Source organism: Protopterus annectens, chromosome 2.part1 (assembly GCF_019279795.1).
Source record: "Protopterus annectens isolate FY-2018-M chromosome 2.part1, PAN1.0, whole genome shotgun sequence".
Lineage (NCBI taxonomy): Eukaryota > Metazoa > Chordata > Ceratodontiformes > Protopteridae > Protopterus > Protopterus annectens.
In genome coordinates, this window is record NC_056729.1 from 1,491,630,370 (window position 1) to 1,491,646,630 (window position 16,261).

A 16,261-nucleotide genomic window follows, 5' to 3' on the forward strand; every position below is an offset into this window, starting at 1 on the left:
TTAACAACGCATACCTCTACGTCCTATTATGCGGTGGGCTCATGAACTTGTTTTAAGATTATCTTTAACTTTTAACTTTTTCTTTTCTTTCTCTCATACATTGACAAAATAAAACATCTCTTATACTTACCTTTCAATCCTGAGGGTACCACCCTCTACACAAGCCACTTCCTTGTGTTAATTTGTCCTTTACTGTATGTGCAGCACATATATTTGCTGTGGGGTCCTCCCACTATTACTTGTATACTTTGCAAACAACTCAGTCAGACAAAAAGTCATACATAAACACAGTCTACACTATACTATCCTACAATCTGAAGTAGTTAACTTAATTTTATCTGCAACCTGTGGCTATATGGATCCGTATTGGATCCAAGCCGTCAACTTACTTTCTAGCATCTGCTCCAAGCTCCGAGCTCCTCCCCTTACCCATAATGCCCTACCATCTCCTATCTTCCCTCAGATCTTGTTTGCCGTGCCAGTAGTGTGCAGTGTGCTCATTGCTGTGAGCTCAGAGATAGTAAGTTTTATTATTTCTTGTATCTAGTGTGTGTTTGAGTTAATATTTTCCCTTCTTCCCCTTGTTTAGTGTCTCGCTTGTTCGTCTGTCAAAAAAAAAAAAAGTTTTGTAGAGAGTAGTAGTTAGGCCTGCCCTTCCCCTACCTGTGTTTGTGTGTGGTTTTTCTGTGGTAGTGTTTGTACTTTGGGTGCAGGACTATGGCTGATCAGCCGAAGCCTGTTTTAAAAAATGTACAGTGTGTGGCCATAAGCTCTCCCTGGCTGATGGTCACACTCTGTGTGTAATTTGCTTAGGAGTGGCACATTTGTCCACTCAATTTGCTATCTGCTCTGGTTTCAGTCCGAGGGCCGTTAGGGATTGGAAGGCCAAGTTAGTAGCCAAAGGCCTTCTCCCTGCTGCCATGCTGGAATCTGCCTCTGTCTCTAGTGTTCTACCTCCCACCCAGACAGGGACTCAACCTCCCTCTTCTTCTGGTGATGGGTCTTCTAAAGACAAATCTACAGTCAGCGTGGATGACAAGGAAAAAGAAAAAAAGAAGGGCGCAGAGTGGGTAGGGAGAAGAGGAAAGGCAGACATCGTAAGAGAGCCCCAGACAGGGAGCTCTTTCTTAGTCCCCCTTCTAAGACCATGAGGCTTGTTTCTCCATGGCTCCGGTCTCCTCATTTCTCACCGGAGCCATTGGAACATTCAGACCCGAGGCCTTCTTTCTCAGTGCGCAGACAAGCCACCCTTTTCGAGGTCGACTCGGAGCCTATCAGACATGGATAGGATGATGCGGAGATTCATTCAGACCCAAATTCAGATGGGAGTCTTGCCAGGCCCCTCTCCGTCTGGAGGGTGGACCTCCATGCCTCTCTTCCGCCCCATCTCTCCTTCCCCGATCCGTGCTTCGGGGTTCTTGGATCCAAGGTTTTTCATAGTTGGTGGCTCGGCGCCAACGGTTCCTCCAACCTAGACTCCGGCTGTTAATTTGAGTTCCTCGGATCTGACTTGTTTGGATCCGAGTGACTCTCTGAGCCGCAGACAGGGAGCCAGACCCGGGGGAATTGATTCTTCGACTCCAACCTTTTCAGATCCGATCAGTTCCCTCAGATCTCAGGCTACCCTGGCTTCGGCTCCGGTCCCCGCTTCAGATCCGGGGAGAGCTTCTCCCTCGGCCTTCGAAGTGGTGGAGAGGGTTCTCTCCCAGGGATTGAGACCCCAGCCCATCCCCTCTGATACCACCCAGGCCCCCTGGATTTGGCGACGACTCCCTTCATCCTGTCTCAGGGACAGCCCATGCCAGAGGATCCCCAGGTTAATTTCCCTGAGGAAACCCCTGTGGCTCATGAATCCCCTTCTGAAAGTCCCACTGAAGAGGGTCACCATAAGCGCAAGTGCAAAAGGAGGCACTTGGACTCCCCTGAGTCCCTTACTACGGACACTGACTTAGATGGAGAAAGTTCCCCCAGGTCACCTCCCAAAGACGTCTCCTTTGGAGAAATAATGGAGATCCTCTGCCAGAGGGGAGGTTGGTCAACCCCAAAACCTTCTGGGAATGAGTCAGTTTTCCTAGAGGCCTTTGGCACTGGCCCATCTACTTCCTGGGTGTCCCTATCAGTGGACCCCTTGGTGGATCTCATCACCATGAGGGCATGGAAGGAGTCTGACACCGTAGACCCCATCCCCAAACGCCCTGACAAGATTTTATCTCCCCCTTCCGACAGACCACCTTTGTCGAAAGGAGCCCCAGTTGATGCTATGTTGGTTTTAGCGGCCACAAAGAAGGAACTAGCACAGGAGAGTATCTCAGTCCACCCTCCAGACAAGGAGTCCAGGTCGGTGGATAGGTTTGGGAAGAGCGTCTATTCCTCAGCGACCTTTTCAATCCGTGTGCTGAATTATTTGGCACATGTGATTCGGCTTCAGTGAGACCTTGCTTCAGAATTTGCTGAGTTACCCCCAGAGTCTCTATCGCCACAGGACAGACAGTTGTTCTCGGCAGAAATGTGTACTCTGAAGTCCGTCTCAAACACATCGATGCGACTCCTTTCCCATGCCACGGAAGGAGCAGCTAGGGGACGCTGGGACAGGCATAACCATAAGGCATCATGCTAGCTCAGGTTGTGTCAGTTCACGGACCCTTTCAAGGCGTCATTTATCAACGCTTCCTTTGACGGTTCTTCCCTTTTTGGGAAGACAGTACGTGACACACTTGTCCAGAGTGAAAAGGACGGGAAGACTTGGTCTGCCGTCGGAGTCCACTTCTCTAACCCTCAGCTTCTCTAGGAGTCAGAGGGCAGAAGATGATGTGGTTCTAAAAATCTCAATTTTTCCGGGATTCTCAGGGCAACTATTCCCCCAGAGGCAGGGGGGGGGACAGGATCGATGCCAACCCAGAGGTAGAGGGGGGTCCCAGGAATTTTGGGTTTAGGGAACCTTTTTCTGATAGACCCGGTCAGCAGCCCTGAGGGGTTGCCCGACTGTCCTTACACCCAGCGGCATGGGAGTCCATTACGACAGATCGCTGGGTTTTATGGATAATATCCAGAGGTTACTCTATCCTGTTTGTTGCCCCTCCATATATTACAAAACACCTCCCGGATGTTTCACCCATTCACAGAGAGGCCACAGCTGTAGAGGTTTCAAAGCTGCTTCTCAAACGAGCCATCGAACAGGTCCCCCCCCCCCCCCCGATCAGTCCGGATCAGGCATCTACTCAAGGTTGATTGGGGACCTCAGGCCCATTCTAGACCTGTCAACCACCTGTCGGTAGCCAAACAGAAATTCCGGATGATCACCCTACAGTCCATTCTACCTTATCTCCGAGAGTGCGACTGGATGTGCTCGTTGGACCTCCAGGATGCTTACTACCCCATCAAAATACACAGAAGCTCCAGGAGGTTTCTGCACTTCCGGCTGGGAGCCAGTCATTTTCAGTTCAGAGCCCTACCCTTTGGTCTCACCACAGCCCCCAGGGTGTTCACCAAGGTAATGGCAAGTTGTAGTGGCTCATCTGAGGCTTCAGGGTATTCAGGGGTTTCCATACCTGGACGACTGGCTCTTCGCTGCACCCAACAAGCATCACTTGTGTCTGGCCTGAGATTATTTCATTCGGTTGGCAGATCTACTGGGAATTAGTCAATGTTCAAAAATCCCAATTGCAACCATTACAAGTTCTAAACTTCATTGAGACACGGCTAGACACTTTGCAGATGAAGGTATTCTTAACTCCAGACAGGATCCTACACCTCAGGTGCCACATAGCTCAGATAGCGAACTCCAAGTCTGCAAAGGCGAGCAAGATTCTCCAGGCTCTGGGCTCCATGGCTGCCTCCATATCGATTCTCCCTTGTGCGCTTTCACATGCGGGTTCATCAATGGACTCTGGCTGTTCAGTGATCTTGGCTAGACCTGCCCATGGAATTTTCGATCAAGATCAGTCACGTCTGCAGGACGTCTCTGCTTTGGTGGTTAAGTTCACCGGAGACATCAGAAGGACGCCCCTTCGCGTCATCTCCAGTCCAAGCCACAGTGACCACGGAAGCCTCCCAACTCGGGTGGGGGGGGATGCTGTTTGGGAAGGACAGTCCAAGGCACGTGTCCCACTCAAAGATCAAGTTGCACATAAATGTTCTAGAGATGAGGGCAGTGCTTTTAGCGTTGGAAGCCTTTCACACAGTCCTCCCTCTCGGATTGATAGCAATTCAGTCAGACAACATGTCGGTTGTCTGGTATATCAACAAGCAGGGGGGAACCAGATCCAACCCCCTATGTCGCGAGGCCATGAGAGTGTGGAAATGGGCGATTACCACCGGTTGGTTTCTGATAGCAATGCACATCCCGGGGTGCTACAACATTTTAGCGGACAGATTGAGTCGGGCCATTCTGATGCCGTACGAGTGATCTCTGAAACAGTCAGTAGCGGAGGAGATCTTCCTTGCATGGTGTTAGCCTTGCTGCGATCTCTTCGCATCTCCTTCCAACACTAAGTGCAGCGAGTTCTTCGCTCTGATTCCCTCACCAAGGGAAGTCCCTAGAGACGCTCTAGTCCATGCTTGGCCCCGCGGGCTTCTGTATGTTTATCCACCATTGCCACTCATTCCGAAGTTTCTTCAGAAAGCTTGCTGACTACGGTGAAAAGTGATCCTCATTGTCCCGTTCTGGCCTCATCAGGTTTGGTTCCCATTCTTTTGGTCTCATCTCTTAGCTCCCCCGTGGGTTCTGGATCCCTGCCCGGATCTAATCTCCCATCCATCGGGGGCACGTCTGCCCGATCTGAGCAGCCTCAAGCTGACAGCCTGGTTGCTCCAGTTCCGTTAATTGCCAGGACTCCCGGTTTTTCATCCCCGTTAAAATCCATTCTGGTGGCTTCTCTTAAAGACTCCACTAGGGAACTTTATTGCAGTAAATGGAAGCATTTTTCCATTTGGGCCTCACGGAGAAAAATAGATCCCTTTACAGCCCCTGTTCCAGCGGTGTTGGATTTCCTGTCTGGCATCTTTCAGCAAGGAGCTAGTTCCTCCACAGTGAAAGTACAATTGGCAGGCATTTCCAGTTTTCATGTTCGTGAAGACAACATGACCTTTGCCTCCTCTAGGCTGTGTAAAGCTTTTCTTAAAGGTACTTTTCTGTTACGTCCACCTGTCAAGGATTCAGTGCCTCCTTGGGACCGTACTTTTGTTTTACAGGCATTGGTGGCTCCTCCTTTCGAACCTGCAGCTTCGGTGGACTTGAAATTTTTGTCCTGGAAGACAGCTTTCCTAGTCGCCATTACATCTGCTGGGAGAGTTTCTGAGCTTCAAGCTCCATCTGCCGTGCCTCCGTATTTGGTCTTCTATAAGGATAGGGTCTCCCTCCGTACTAATCCTTCCTTCATACCTAAAGTGGCATCTGAAGCAAACATAAACTAGTCCATTAAGCTGCCCGTTTTCTTTCCTAACTTCCAAAATAAAGGTGAATACAAACTCCATTTGTTAGATGTTCATAGACAGCTTTGTTTTTATCTTCATAGAACGAAGTCTTTCTGCAAGATTGACCAATTGTTTCCTTTTCCAAAGCATGTATGGGAAAAGCTGTTTCTAAAGTTTCTTTGGCCAGATGGATCACTCTTTGTATTTCCCATGCCTACAAAGCAAAAGGTTTGTCGTCTCCTGGTATTAAGGCTCACTCTACCAGGTCCATGGCGACTTCTGCTGCCTTTTGGTCTAGGGTGCCTTTAGACGATATTTGTGCAGCAGCGGCCTGGGCCAATTCACATACCTTCATTTCCCATTACAAATTAGATCTGATTTTGAGGGGTAGAGCATCCTTTGGCTCTGCGGTGCTCAGGAATATCCTTCCATAAGGGCCTCCCAGGATCTGAGTAGCTGGGTACTCTGTCCCACAGGTTGCAGATAAAATGAAGTTAACTATTTCAGATAAAGAAGTTATGTACTCACCATAACGTTCCATCTGAGTAGTTGTACTTCATTTTTCTGCAACATTCCCTCCCTCCGTCGTCCCCGGACCTTGTCCTGTCTTTCAGGTTTGATTTATTGGGTTGAGTTGCTTATGTTTTTAGTTGCAGAAAACTCGATCTGAGGGAAGATGGGAGATGGTAGGGCATTGTGGGTAAGGGGAGGAGCTCGGAGCTTGGAGCAGATGCTAGAAAAAAAGTTGCCGGCTCGGATCTGTATACCCACAGGTTGCAGAAAAATGAAGTATAACTACTCAGATGGAACGTTATGGTGATTACATAACTTTTTTTTACTAAAATTGTCTAAAAGCGAAAAAAAACACAACCCAACCCTTTCTCCAAAACAGTTTCCCTGCCAAGCCTAATATGTTTGCACACCCTGAATAGCTGCACATCTGAGTCTGGCTATTCCATACAAAGCAGTGTGGAATTCACAGAAAATCTGTGATGGGCCCTATTCCAGAACTGCCCTGCAGCAATACCAAAGTTCAGATCCAGAGAACGGCACCAAATTGTTATAGTAATAAATAAAAGCATTAAGAATTTAACCTGTATACTTTCAGTCAGGAACAACACTTCAGGATGTGCAAACAGAAATTTTATTTTTATAGCGCTGGGAGATGATCTTCATAGCTGTTGATAAATAAGTCTCTCTGAAGAGAGATAAACTACATATTTTATGCATTTTCTTATCAAAACTGGTCATGCAGTTTTATTACGTTACAATGATTCTGACTAATAGAAAACTGCAAATGTCCTTGTCACTCGTGATTTTCACCTCGGGCTTCACGTGAACAGCTTTCTATACATGATCCACTTGCTTCCAAGGCGTTTTGTTTCTGACCTTGGATGTTTCAAACCTTCTGTAGCAACAACATACTCCTAGCCTGGAGGAGTCAGGCTGACAAATTCCTTTTTGAAGTAACTAACATGCCTCAACTTCATGTTACACGTACATTTTCCTTATTACATATTAAAAGAATGCAGTTAGGACACAGTAATAATTTTAGCTTATAAAACTGTATTTTTCCCAGCCCTGCATACAAATTATATTTGCTTTTTAACAATCCTGTTATAGCATCATTAATAAACTGAAATTTATTTACATTTTAATAATCTGATCTGGTCCCGTAACAATAATCACAATCCCACTTCCTTTTGTCAGGTTTATTCGAACTGTTTACCAACTCATTTATAAACCTTATTTCAGACAGTCAGGTTCTAAAGAACTTTTACTTTTTTACATTATCTTCAAGAGCCACATGTCTCAAGTCACTGTCTCATATTTCATGTAATGAAATGGCAGGGGCGAAGGTTGGCTTGAACAAACTTTTTCTGACCAAACCCATAACACTAGGCACTAATTACTTATTGAGCAACAGTTCCAAATTCAATTTCCAAGTATGCAGTTTTAATTCTTTTAAAGTGTCCACAGAGTTAAAACAACTAGCGGGAACTTAAGTAAATACTTAGAAAATGAATTACCAAAAGTTGATGTAATGTGGTAAAAGGTATAATTTAAATATCCTGAAGTCATTAAAAAACTGTGCCTTCATTATTCACAAATTCCTGACTCAGCTCGCTCTTTTCCTCCTTTTCTCTTCCTCCTCGTGCTCTCACAGTATTTCTCATAACCAAAGCTGTTGTATTTTAAATAATCCATTTGATTTATCCCAGCCCTCTTCTGCATTTGTGTAGATCTCCTGGGTGTTGGTGTTAACTTAAAAACAAAAATAAAAACTTTTTCTCAGTACTCACATTGTTGACCAGGTTTAATATTGTATCTGGAACCAACTGGAAGTGAATGCACATTCTTTTCCTGTAGTTAGCATTATCGTGTAACAATTTTTTCTTTACCATGTCACAGTGCATGCCTGCATCTTGTAATACAGGTTTAAAATCCTGTTCATATTCAGGAAAAAACAATTCTTGCACAATACTGCTATGCAAGTTTTAATCTTCCTGTCTAATTTATACATATTCCTCTCATTGTTCCTTGTAGTTATATTCACCAATTCAATGCCAGTGTTGTCAAATAACTGTAGTAATTCAGAATGTAGCAGGGATTAGGGAGTTTATAAACCCTTAACTCTGTGCACACGCTTTGCCTTAATACTATATTCCAAAAAGTCTTTGTATAATTGTCAGTCTCGATACTTTTGCAAAACATTTTCAGACTTGCATATCTGGTCACTTAAAGATTCTTTGATTACATTAAACGATTTTTTTCTGTGTCTCGTTAAAATTAAATGTTCTTTTTAGCCAATTACAAAATTATTCGTTCCTCGCGTCTCTTTCCATTGGACTGATTGGCAGTTTGATCTTGTAACAAGTTGTCAGAGTCGTACCTCAACACTGAATTAACCCCACAGCCCTTCTCTATCTCTGCATGCTCCCTTCTACTGCCTTAGGCTCACCCTAATGGAAGAGTATCTTATCAGTATTGTCAATCTTCTTACTACTGGTACACCCCATTGGTATCCAAACTTCCTGTCACAGAGTTTAAGGGCATTTCCCACCTCAGACCACATAGATGGACTCTGGCTCTAAGTTATGTCTTTAACTTCATGCTGGAAACCTAACTGTAGAGCCTTTTGAACCTGCTGCATTAGCAGATTTCAAATTGTTTTATTGGAAAAACGTTTTTTTTTATTGCAGAGGAGGTTTCCAAAACTATAACCTTTTTTCCTTCATAAAGGCAGCCACCTTTCACACTAATCCCTCTTTTATAGCTGAAGTAGTTACAAAGATGCTACTTAAGCTACTCAGATGTCAGTGTTTTTTCTCCTCCTCCTTCCCAGAATAAGGAGGAGAGAAAGTGTAAAAGACCAGGAAATCAAGGCAACTTCTTGTGGCCTAAGCTGAATTCTTGCAGAGTATTTCTAATTGAGTAGTACACTGTGTTTTCCCCACTGCCAGATACACCTTAAGAAAACCCTAAAGCAGAAAATTGGTTCTTACTACAGACCAGACCTAATCTGCAGGAACAGGATAGATTCTCCTGTGCCATTCTAAAGCACATGCTATCTTCTTCCATGATGCCCCCTCCAACATTCCCTAAGTAATGACTGCAGCGGTGAACCATGTGATGAACACAGTATTGTTATCTAGTCAACTTAACCATAGTTGTAACTGTTCTGCGTATGGTCACTGCTGCTGCCCAGTTTCCCACTCACTATCCCTATGAACCCTAAGGGCTGGGGTGGGTCAGTACCCAGTCACCTTCTTACTGTGTAATTGGTTACTAAATACAGATGGTATGATGGTAGTCACCTCTTTCTAATGTCAGGTGCTATAGTAGAGACAGGTTTTCAAGTGGAAATTCCTTGAAGCACAACATTTTCTCATGCATTTTCAGCCTGTGCAGCTGAATGTAAAAAAATAATCAAATAAGGACAGCCATATATCAGCTATTGTATCACAGATGCATGGAGGCATCCATGGTAAATGAACATAGGAAAGGTGCTAGAGGGGTTTTCTGAAGTAATGACTACAGCAGTCACTATGCTTGTTTACATTTATGCTAAGTTGACTCTGCAGCAGTACATTTCTTATTGTATAATTTGTTGATTCTGTTCTACCAGATTGGACATAAGATACATTTAATGACCGACATACTGAGGCAGTTCTCTATGCAGTGATTTAGTGGGTAGTAAGGCTAGTTTGTCAATTTTCAAGGATTCGGGGTGATTTAGACTATTAATGTTGTTCTGAAAGGTCGACAGAATCCAGTAGGTAGCCTTTTTCTGAAGTTCAGGAGTGTAGATGGATTATTGGACTGACTAGGAAGGCTGGACTTTAGGAAGATGAGGATAGTTAGTGGACTGATATCTCACTGGGGAATGAAAATTCTGTAGGGCAGAACAGTGGAGTTGCTTAAGAAAAGGTCTAAAAGTCATTGGGCGTGTAATAGGGGCAGTAGTGTTACAGGGGTCCAGAATTGATGATGAGAAAGACCTGGGCATAACTGTTGTTGGATATGTAAAGCCAGTTAATATTTTGAGTAATTGAAATGACTTTAATAAAAGGCGTTTAGTTTTACTTTCAGCTGTAGAGCATACTTAAGTGTTCATATTGTCCCTCCAGGAGCAAAAGAGAGGAACCTGTAATTGCCAGTAAAGTAAAAGTGATTGTTGAGCATGATTTGAACCTGTACTAAATCAAGATGGAGTTTATTTGGAGTGAAACATGGAAGTATGAGATCTTCCATTTCTTACTTCAAGAATGCCTTCATTACAGATATCTGTGCAATATGCCCTTAGTCATTGGTTTACACATTCGCGAAGCATCATCTTGTCAAGACCATAACTGTTTAATTTAACATTTGTTAACCGAGAAAGTCTGACTTGGAACAGAGCCAATTTTCAGTGGAGGCCCAAGGAGAAACGTTCCATATTGCATGTCTTTGTAATCCAGGAGAAAACTAGAGCACCCAGAGAAAACCCACACGCACGCAGGGAGGACATCCAGACTCCGCACAGAAGGCACCCCAGCTGAGAATCAAACCAGAGAACCTCTTGCTGTGAGGCGACAACACTACAGCTGCACCACTGCGCCATCCAGCTGTAGGGGTATGTTTTCATTTACACCTGTGTACTTCAGGACTCGACTTTCTGAATCTTTAACCTGTTCGACACAGTTGTAGACCTAACAAGGTAGATAATGTGATGCCATAAGAAGTCATCTGTTACCTCTGGGATTGGGAACAGTTACCAAAAACCCTCCCACTATCTCATTATGTTTGGCAGGCCTTTTCTGTGGTCATTACCATTGGGGTTCACTGTAAGTCGGGGAGGTACATACTTGTCTGTTACTTGTTAATGATGTCAGTGTCAAGTCTTCATTTCCTTGCTTGATTTTTTTTCAAGGACTGTGTGAACCTGCAGACACTGGAGTTAGGCATGCTCTTCTGGTGAGGTGGGATGGGTTCATAGTGTGTGTGTGTACTGTTGAGCAATGAGAACACAGGAACAGAAGAACGAGAGAATAATGCATAGTAGATTGAAAGTGGAAGGGTCTTGCCGTTGATCAGCTGATACTGGTAAGATTCTGTTTATTTTTTTAAGGGTTGCTAACCTGTGTGTGTCAAATGCAACACAAGCTAAACTTTATTTTGACATTTTGAGGATGCACAAGCCAGTGCATTTCTTCATGTCGGTCCCAAGCCCAGATAAATGGGGAGGGTTATGTCAGGAAGGGCATCTGATATAAAACCTCTGCCAAATGACATGTGGACAAAAGTGCAGATTTCCATACCAGATCGGTCGAGGTTTTGGCTAATGACCGCCACCAGTACTGTTAGCCAACAGGGTGCTAGTAAAAATTGAGCTACTGTTGGCCGAAGGAGAAGAGGAGGGGAAAGGCATGCCCAAAGCCATGAAGAGAGGAGGAAGGTTGTGGTTGGTGTGACGGAGCAAGATTATTTATTTATTTATTTGCAATTTTTTTTTTCCCAGGATAGTCCATTGGGCTACAAGGAGCCCATTTTCAATGGAGTCCTGGGGAGAGAAGCTCCAGAAAAATACAGGTACATAGTATAGAATAAAAAAGCATAAATCCATAGTATACATTTCAAATAAATGTTACATACATAGTTCAGAAAAAGTACAAAAAAGATGCAGAGGACAGGACGAAATGAAAACAGACGATCCCCTGTGGCGACCCTTAATGGGATCAGCCGAAAGAGAGAAAGTGAAGTAAAATTGTTATTTTGAAAGCCCACCTGCCATTACAGAAGTAAGTTGGAAACCGATTATGCTTGTAGCCTGTGTTTGAGACTCTCACCACATTGTAGCTGTGCTGAACAGCTATAGGACAAGCTGTCTTCACATATGGTGTCTTGGTTATCTATTGCCTTATTGCTCTGTCTTAATGTGGTACTGATACACAAGCCTAGACTTTAAATTGAGACAGGGATCCAGCTGCTGTTTAGACCTAGCATGTTGATAGGGGCACTTGGCACTATGATATACTGTATAAATATTCACTTCTATCTGTCTGGGTAAAGGTATAGGTGGCCTTGCTCAAAGTAATTTTGCTGTGTCTCTTGTTTTGACAAAAAGAATGATTTACAGGAAAATGGAAGCCTCTCAGAGCTGACATGCTGAAACCTTGGATACATATCATGAGAAATATTTTTCAGAAGAAAGCAGGTTCTTTCTGGTAGATTATTAGACTCACCTGGAGGCAATTGCCTTTCTTTAGAAGTATAAAATACAGTGAGCACGATCTTCTGTCTCAAATGCACAAAGGCACCACGAGACTACCACACCAAAAAAAAACAGTTTTTTTTAATTAAAATCACAAGCAGTTAGGTTAAAGCAGCATCCACCAGGGACTTCTTCAGAAGAACAAAGATTTAAAATTATCCATTAAATTAAATTAAAAAAAAATGCATCATAAGCATATAATTAACCTGCCTTTCTTTAGAAGAACAAAATAGTTTGAGCAGTTCAGATCAAGAAAGAAAAGAACAGAAAAAAATATAATGAAACTTTAAGAATGTGTGCTGTGTAATGAAATGTCTGAAGGGCTAGTTGGATTTTTCTGCCATTTGCTTAATAAAAAGTTGCAGTTTGCTAATATTACACAATAAACATAATTTTTGTTCTTTTTCTAGAAAATGGCAGAGCTAAATAAGTTTACTTTCACCAACAAGGAAACCGAGGCGTCATCAGATCCAGAAACTGATCCAGCTGATCTAAAATCTGCTTTGGGTGAAGTTACTGTTGGAGGCAGTGAGCAGTCTGGCAGCCCTGAATTGACAGTGGAACAAGTTCGAGTTGTAGATATAGATGGAAATTTGAAAGTGGTGTACCCTGCCAAAACGGACCTGAACATGGAACTGTCTTCTCTAACTGTAGTACGATGATTATAACTTGGAACATCTGAATAATTATCTTTTTGGTGGTCTGTACTCACAGATCAGCTTCATTGAACTTCATGCTTTTATAATTATCCGTTTTAATATAGTAAAAGTAATGCACTAACTTTGCAAAAGATGTTTGCTTTTCATATCCATATTCAGGTTTACAGTAAAGGGAATTTAGTTTTGCAGCAGTGACATATGTAATATGATCTGTTTTATTTATAAATTGTTGGGTAACAGATCAGAATTGTTTGAGTTCATTTTGGTGCTGTACATTTGGGACTTGTACAGAATTAGACACTGCAGATTAGTAAAACACTGCAGTTATGGTTATGACTAGAATACCAATGATGCTTAGTTGATTTATTTTCATCGGGGGACTGCAGCTGGCCCTGATGTATGACAGCATCTAAAGTAACATTTATTTGGTGAAGTTGGAGTAAACATCTCCACTCCCCCAAGCTCACTGTAGCTCATTCCGAGGACTGACGTCCATTGAACTGTCAGCTTAACATTTTGCTGCATTTTCTTGCAGTTTTGCAAGTATAAGGTAAACAATGTGTATGTCTAGAGCATTAAGATGTACCAATTGCTGCAGAGGAATTATTTGCTCAAGTCTTTAAAGTTGTGTATACAGAACTGAACATCCCAGTGTTGAGATGCTGTTGCTTTAGCTAGCTATAACAACACTGAAAATCTGCCTTTGCCTTAAAATAAATCTGCTCAAATAAAACAGAGCGTTGCCTTGGTTACAGAGCTCTTTCCTGCAAATGAAGAAGCTTTCGCTGCATTTATTGTAGTCGCACTTAAAATTCTGAAGTAACACTTTCATATATCATTTAACACATTTTGCTTATATTAATATAGTTGTTTTTTACAATTTACCAACAGTACAACTGTGAGATTAGACCCCAAGTGCATACATGCTACTTAAAGATAAGGGCACATGTCCTGTGCTCAGTAATGCTGCAACTGCTTTTAGGCCACAGCCCTGCCCTTCTAATTGTGTACAGATCACTGTCTTTCATTAATTTTTGCATCAGTTCTATATTTGTTAGTCTAGTGAGTGTTTCCACCTTATCTTTTAGCAGCATGTGTTCCAAGCAGCTGCCATCCAGTTCTTTTATTCAGTGGCTTTCGTTTTACTTGGAAGGCAGAAATTGTGACGCAAGTATTTTTTAGGTATTTGAAGGCATAACTTCATAAACATAATTTTTTGCTAGGTATTAGTCGTATGGTTTGCCCGTTTTGCCATTTTTGTTCACCTGTCATTTACGCTGCAAATTGCAAGTCAGCTAGAACTCAGACTACTGTTTATGTATTTATTTCTTTTTGTGGATTGGATGGACTGCACAAGACTTAGAGCCCGCTTTTAAGGGAGATTCAAAATGTGCGGCATTTTTTTATGGCCTATAAACACTTGACCAATACACCAGGGCATTTCCCTGCTGTAATTGAAGAGCTAAGGAGACGGAAATATTCTTTTCTGAAGAAAATTGAAATGAGTGGGATATGGAACAGAAGAAAATGTTAAGGGATGATTGGTGGGTTACAGATATGAGATAAAATAAAAACATGGAAAATACACAAGGATGAAATTATTATGAATTCAAAAAGGATGCCATATAATATAATAGTTGATTTTAACTCTTTGAAAATGTAAAATAAGGAGTTAAAAGAAATGCAAGTAGTAAATGAAAAAGTTCCAAATTCATTCTGGGATATTAATTGCCTAGTTGTTTATGGCCTGGTGACTGTTAAAGGGAATTTGAAATGCACAAATTTAAATGAAGGGTCATGCAGAAGACCTAAGTACGATAGTTTATTATTCATTTGTTCCTACATTAAAGGTTTGTGTTTGAATAGTGAGTAATGAATGGAAGCATGCGTGAGGCAGGTAGCATTTTATTTAAGAAAAAAACAAGTCTTTTGCCAGGCTCCATTTTCCTCCCACACCTCAAAGATGTGGTCATGTCAGTTTGCAGTGCTCAAAACTGCCCCTAGTTGTGTAAGTGTGGTATGAATATATGGGTGCCTTGCAGTGGACTGCTGCCTGTCCAGGACTGGTTTCTGTCAGGTACTCTGTGAATAATTGTACTGTGTGTAGAAAGCATATCCCCATAGAGATTTGAACAAGTACAGTTTTACATGGGGCCTGAGCATGACCCACAGAATGTGTTCCTGCTTTGCCATTTTTAACAGCAAGAAGACAATTATAAGGAGGATAAACTCTGTATGTGACTACCATGACAAGAAAAAATTGTGCCCCTTATCTAAGACTACAGTGGAATGATCCAAACCTGTAATAGATGCCTCACCAAAGAGAAAAGCACTTGAAGAAAGCCCCTATTGTAAGGGAACACCTGGCGGCTGATGACTATCAGTCAGATTCTAAAGGTCCCCACTGAATTGATGCCTTTCAGATCAGAAGTACTTTTGCAGCCCTCATTTCTAGTATTCATTTCATTTGAGGCTTCTGATGCTGCCTGTTCTAGAGGCTGACACTTCTGCAGATAATGGTGTCCTCCTGAACTGAATACCCTCAGTATTCAGTCTGGATGCCTCTCCACGGGACTGTAGTTCTGACATTGTTGTTATATCTGAGGGTGTGAGAGGTTTTCACTGTTAGTATGTAAGGGGCAGCAGCATATCCAGGTTCAAGTTCTCTGATGTTCACCTGTATCCCATGGCATTTGAGATAATCTTGCCATTCCACCCAGTTGAGTGCCAAACATCCAGACCAAAACAGGTGTCCACCGTCTCGCAACAGCATATGTTTCATTGGACCTTCATTCCATCCCCATCCCAAACTTCTTCCCAGTATCTCATGAGGCTACCCCAAGATTTTGTAATTTTTCTTGAAGACCAGCAGCTTTCCTCTGAGCAGTTATCAGAGTTGGAGGTCCCTTCTGAAAAGAGGAAGACCCTCTCCCCATTAGGCCTCTGACTCAGACGGATGAACTGGTCATTGTTGACTAAATGTCCTCTCCCTCTGTATACATTTCTGACATTGAGGGATGACCTTGTCCACCATACTTCTACTAGAGGATTATTTGAAGATAATTTATTAGAATGAGAGATTACTTTAGATGGCAGTCTTAAGGAATTCCTTCCTTCCCAGATGAGAGATAGAGAACTTTTGAGCCTACCTGAGTACAACCCCTTGGCTATTTCTCCATTCGTAAAAGCCTTGAAAAGATGTCTTTGAAAATGCATCCTTGGAAACAGATTGCCAAACCCCTGCTCCCAGGAAGCCCAACTATTTTTATGGGTTGGCGATTCCATAAAATACCTTTATAAAAATCCTGTTGTAGATTAGGCTATGGTGTCCAGATTCCAGAAAGGAAGCAACTGTGACTTTGACAAAGAACAGAGAGAGTGTTAGATTTTCAACAGATTTGGAAAGAAGGCTACACCTGTGCAACCTTGGCTTTTC

General features: G+C 42.8%; 1 protein-coding gene across 1 annotated transcript in view; it reads left to right on the forward strand.

The window, feature by feature from the left end:
• LRRC47 (leucine rich repeat containing 47) overlaps nt 1-13,600 on the forward strand; it is a 493,361-nt gene extending 479,761 nt beyond the window's left edge. Inside the window, exon 7 of the mRNA XM_044063572.1 lies at nt 12,577-13,600. Coding sequence (XP_043919507.1) covers nt 12,577-12,828 — 252 coding nt within the window. The 3' untranslated portion in view covers nt 12,829-13,600. The remainder of the gene's footprint in view (nt 1-12,576) is intronic.
• The last annotated feature ends 2,661 nt before the right edge of the window (nt 13,601-16,261 follow it).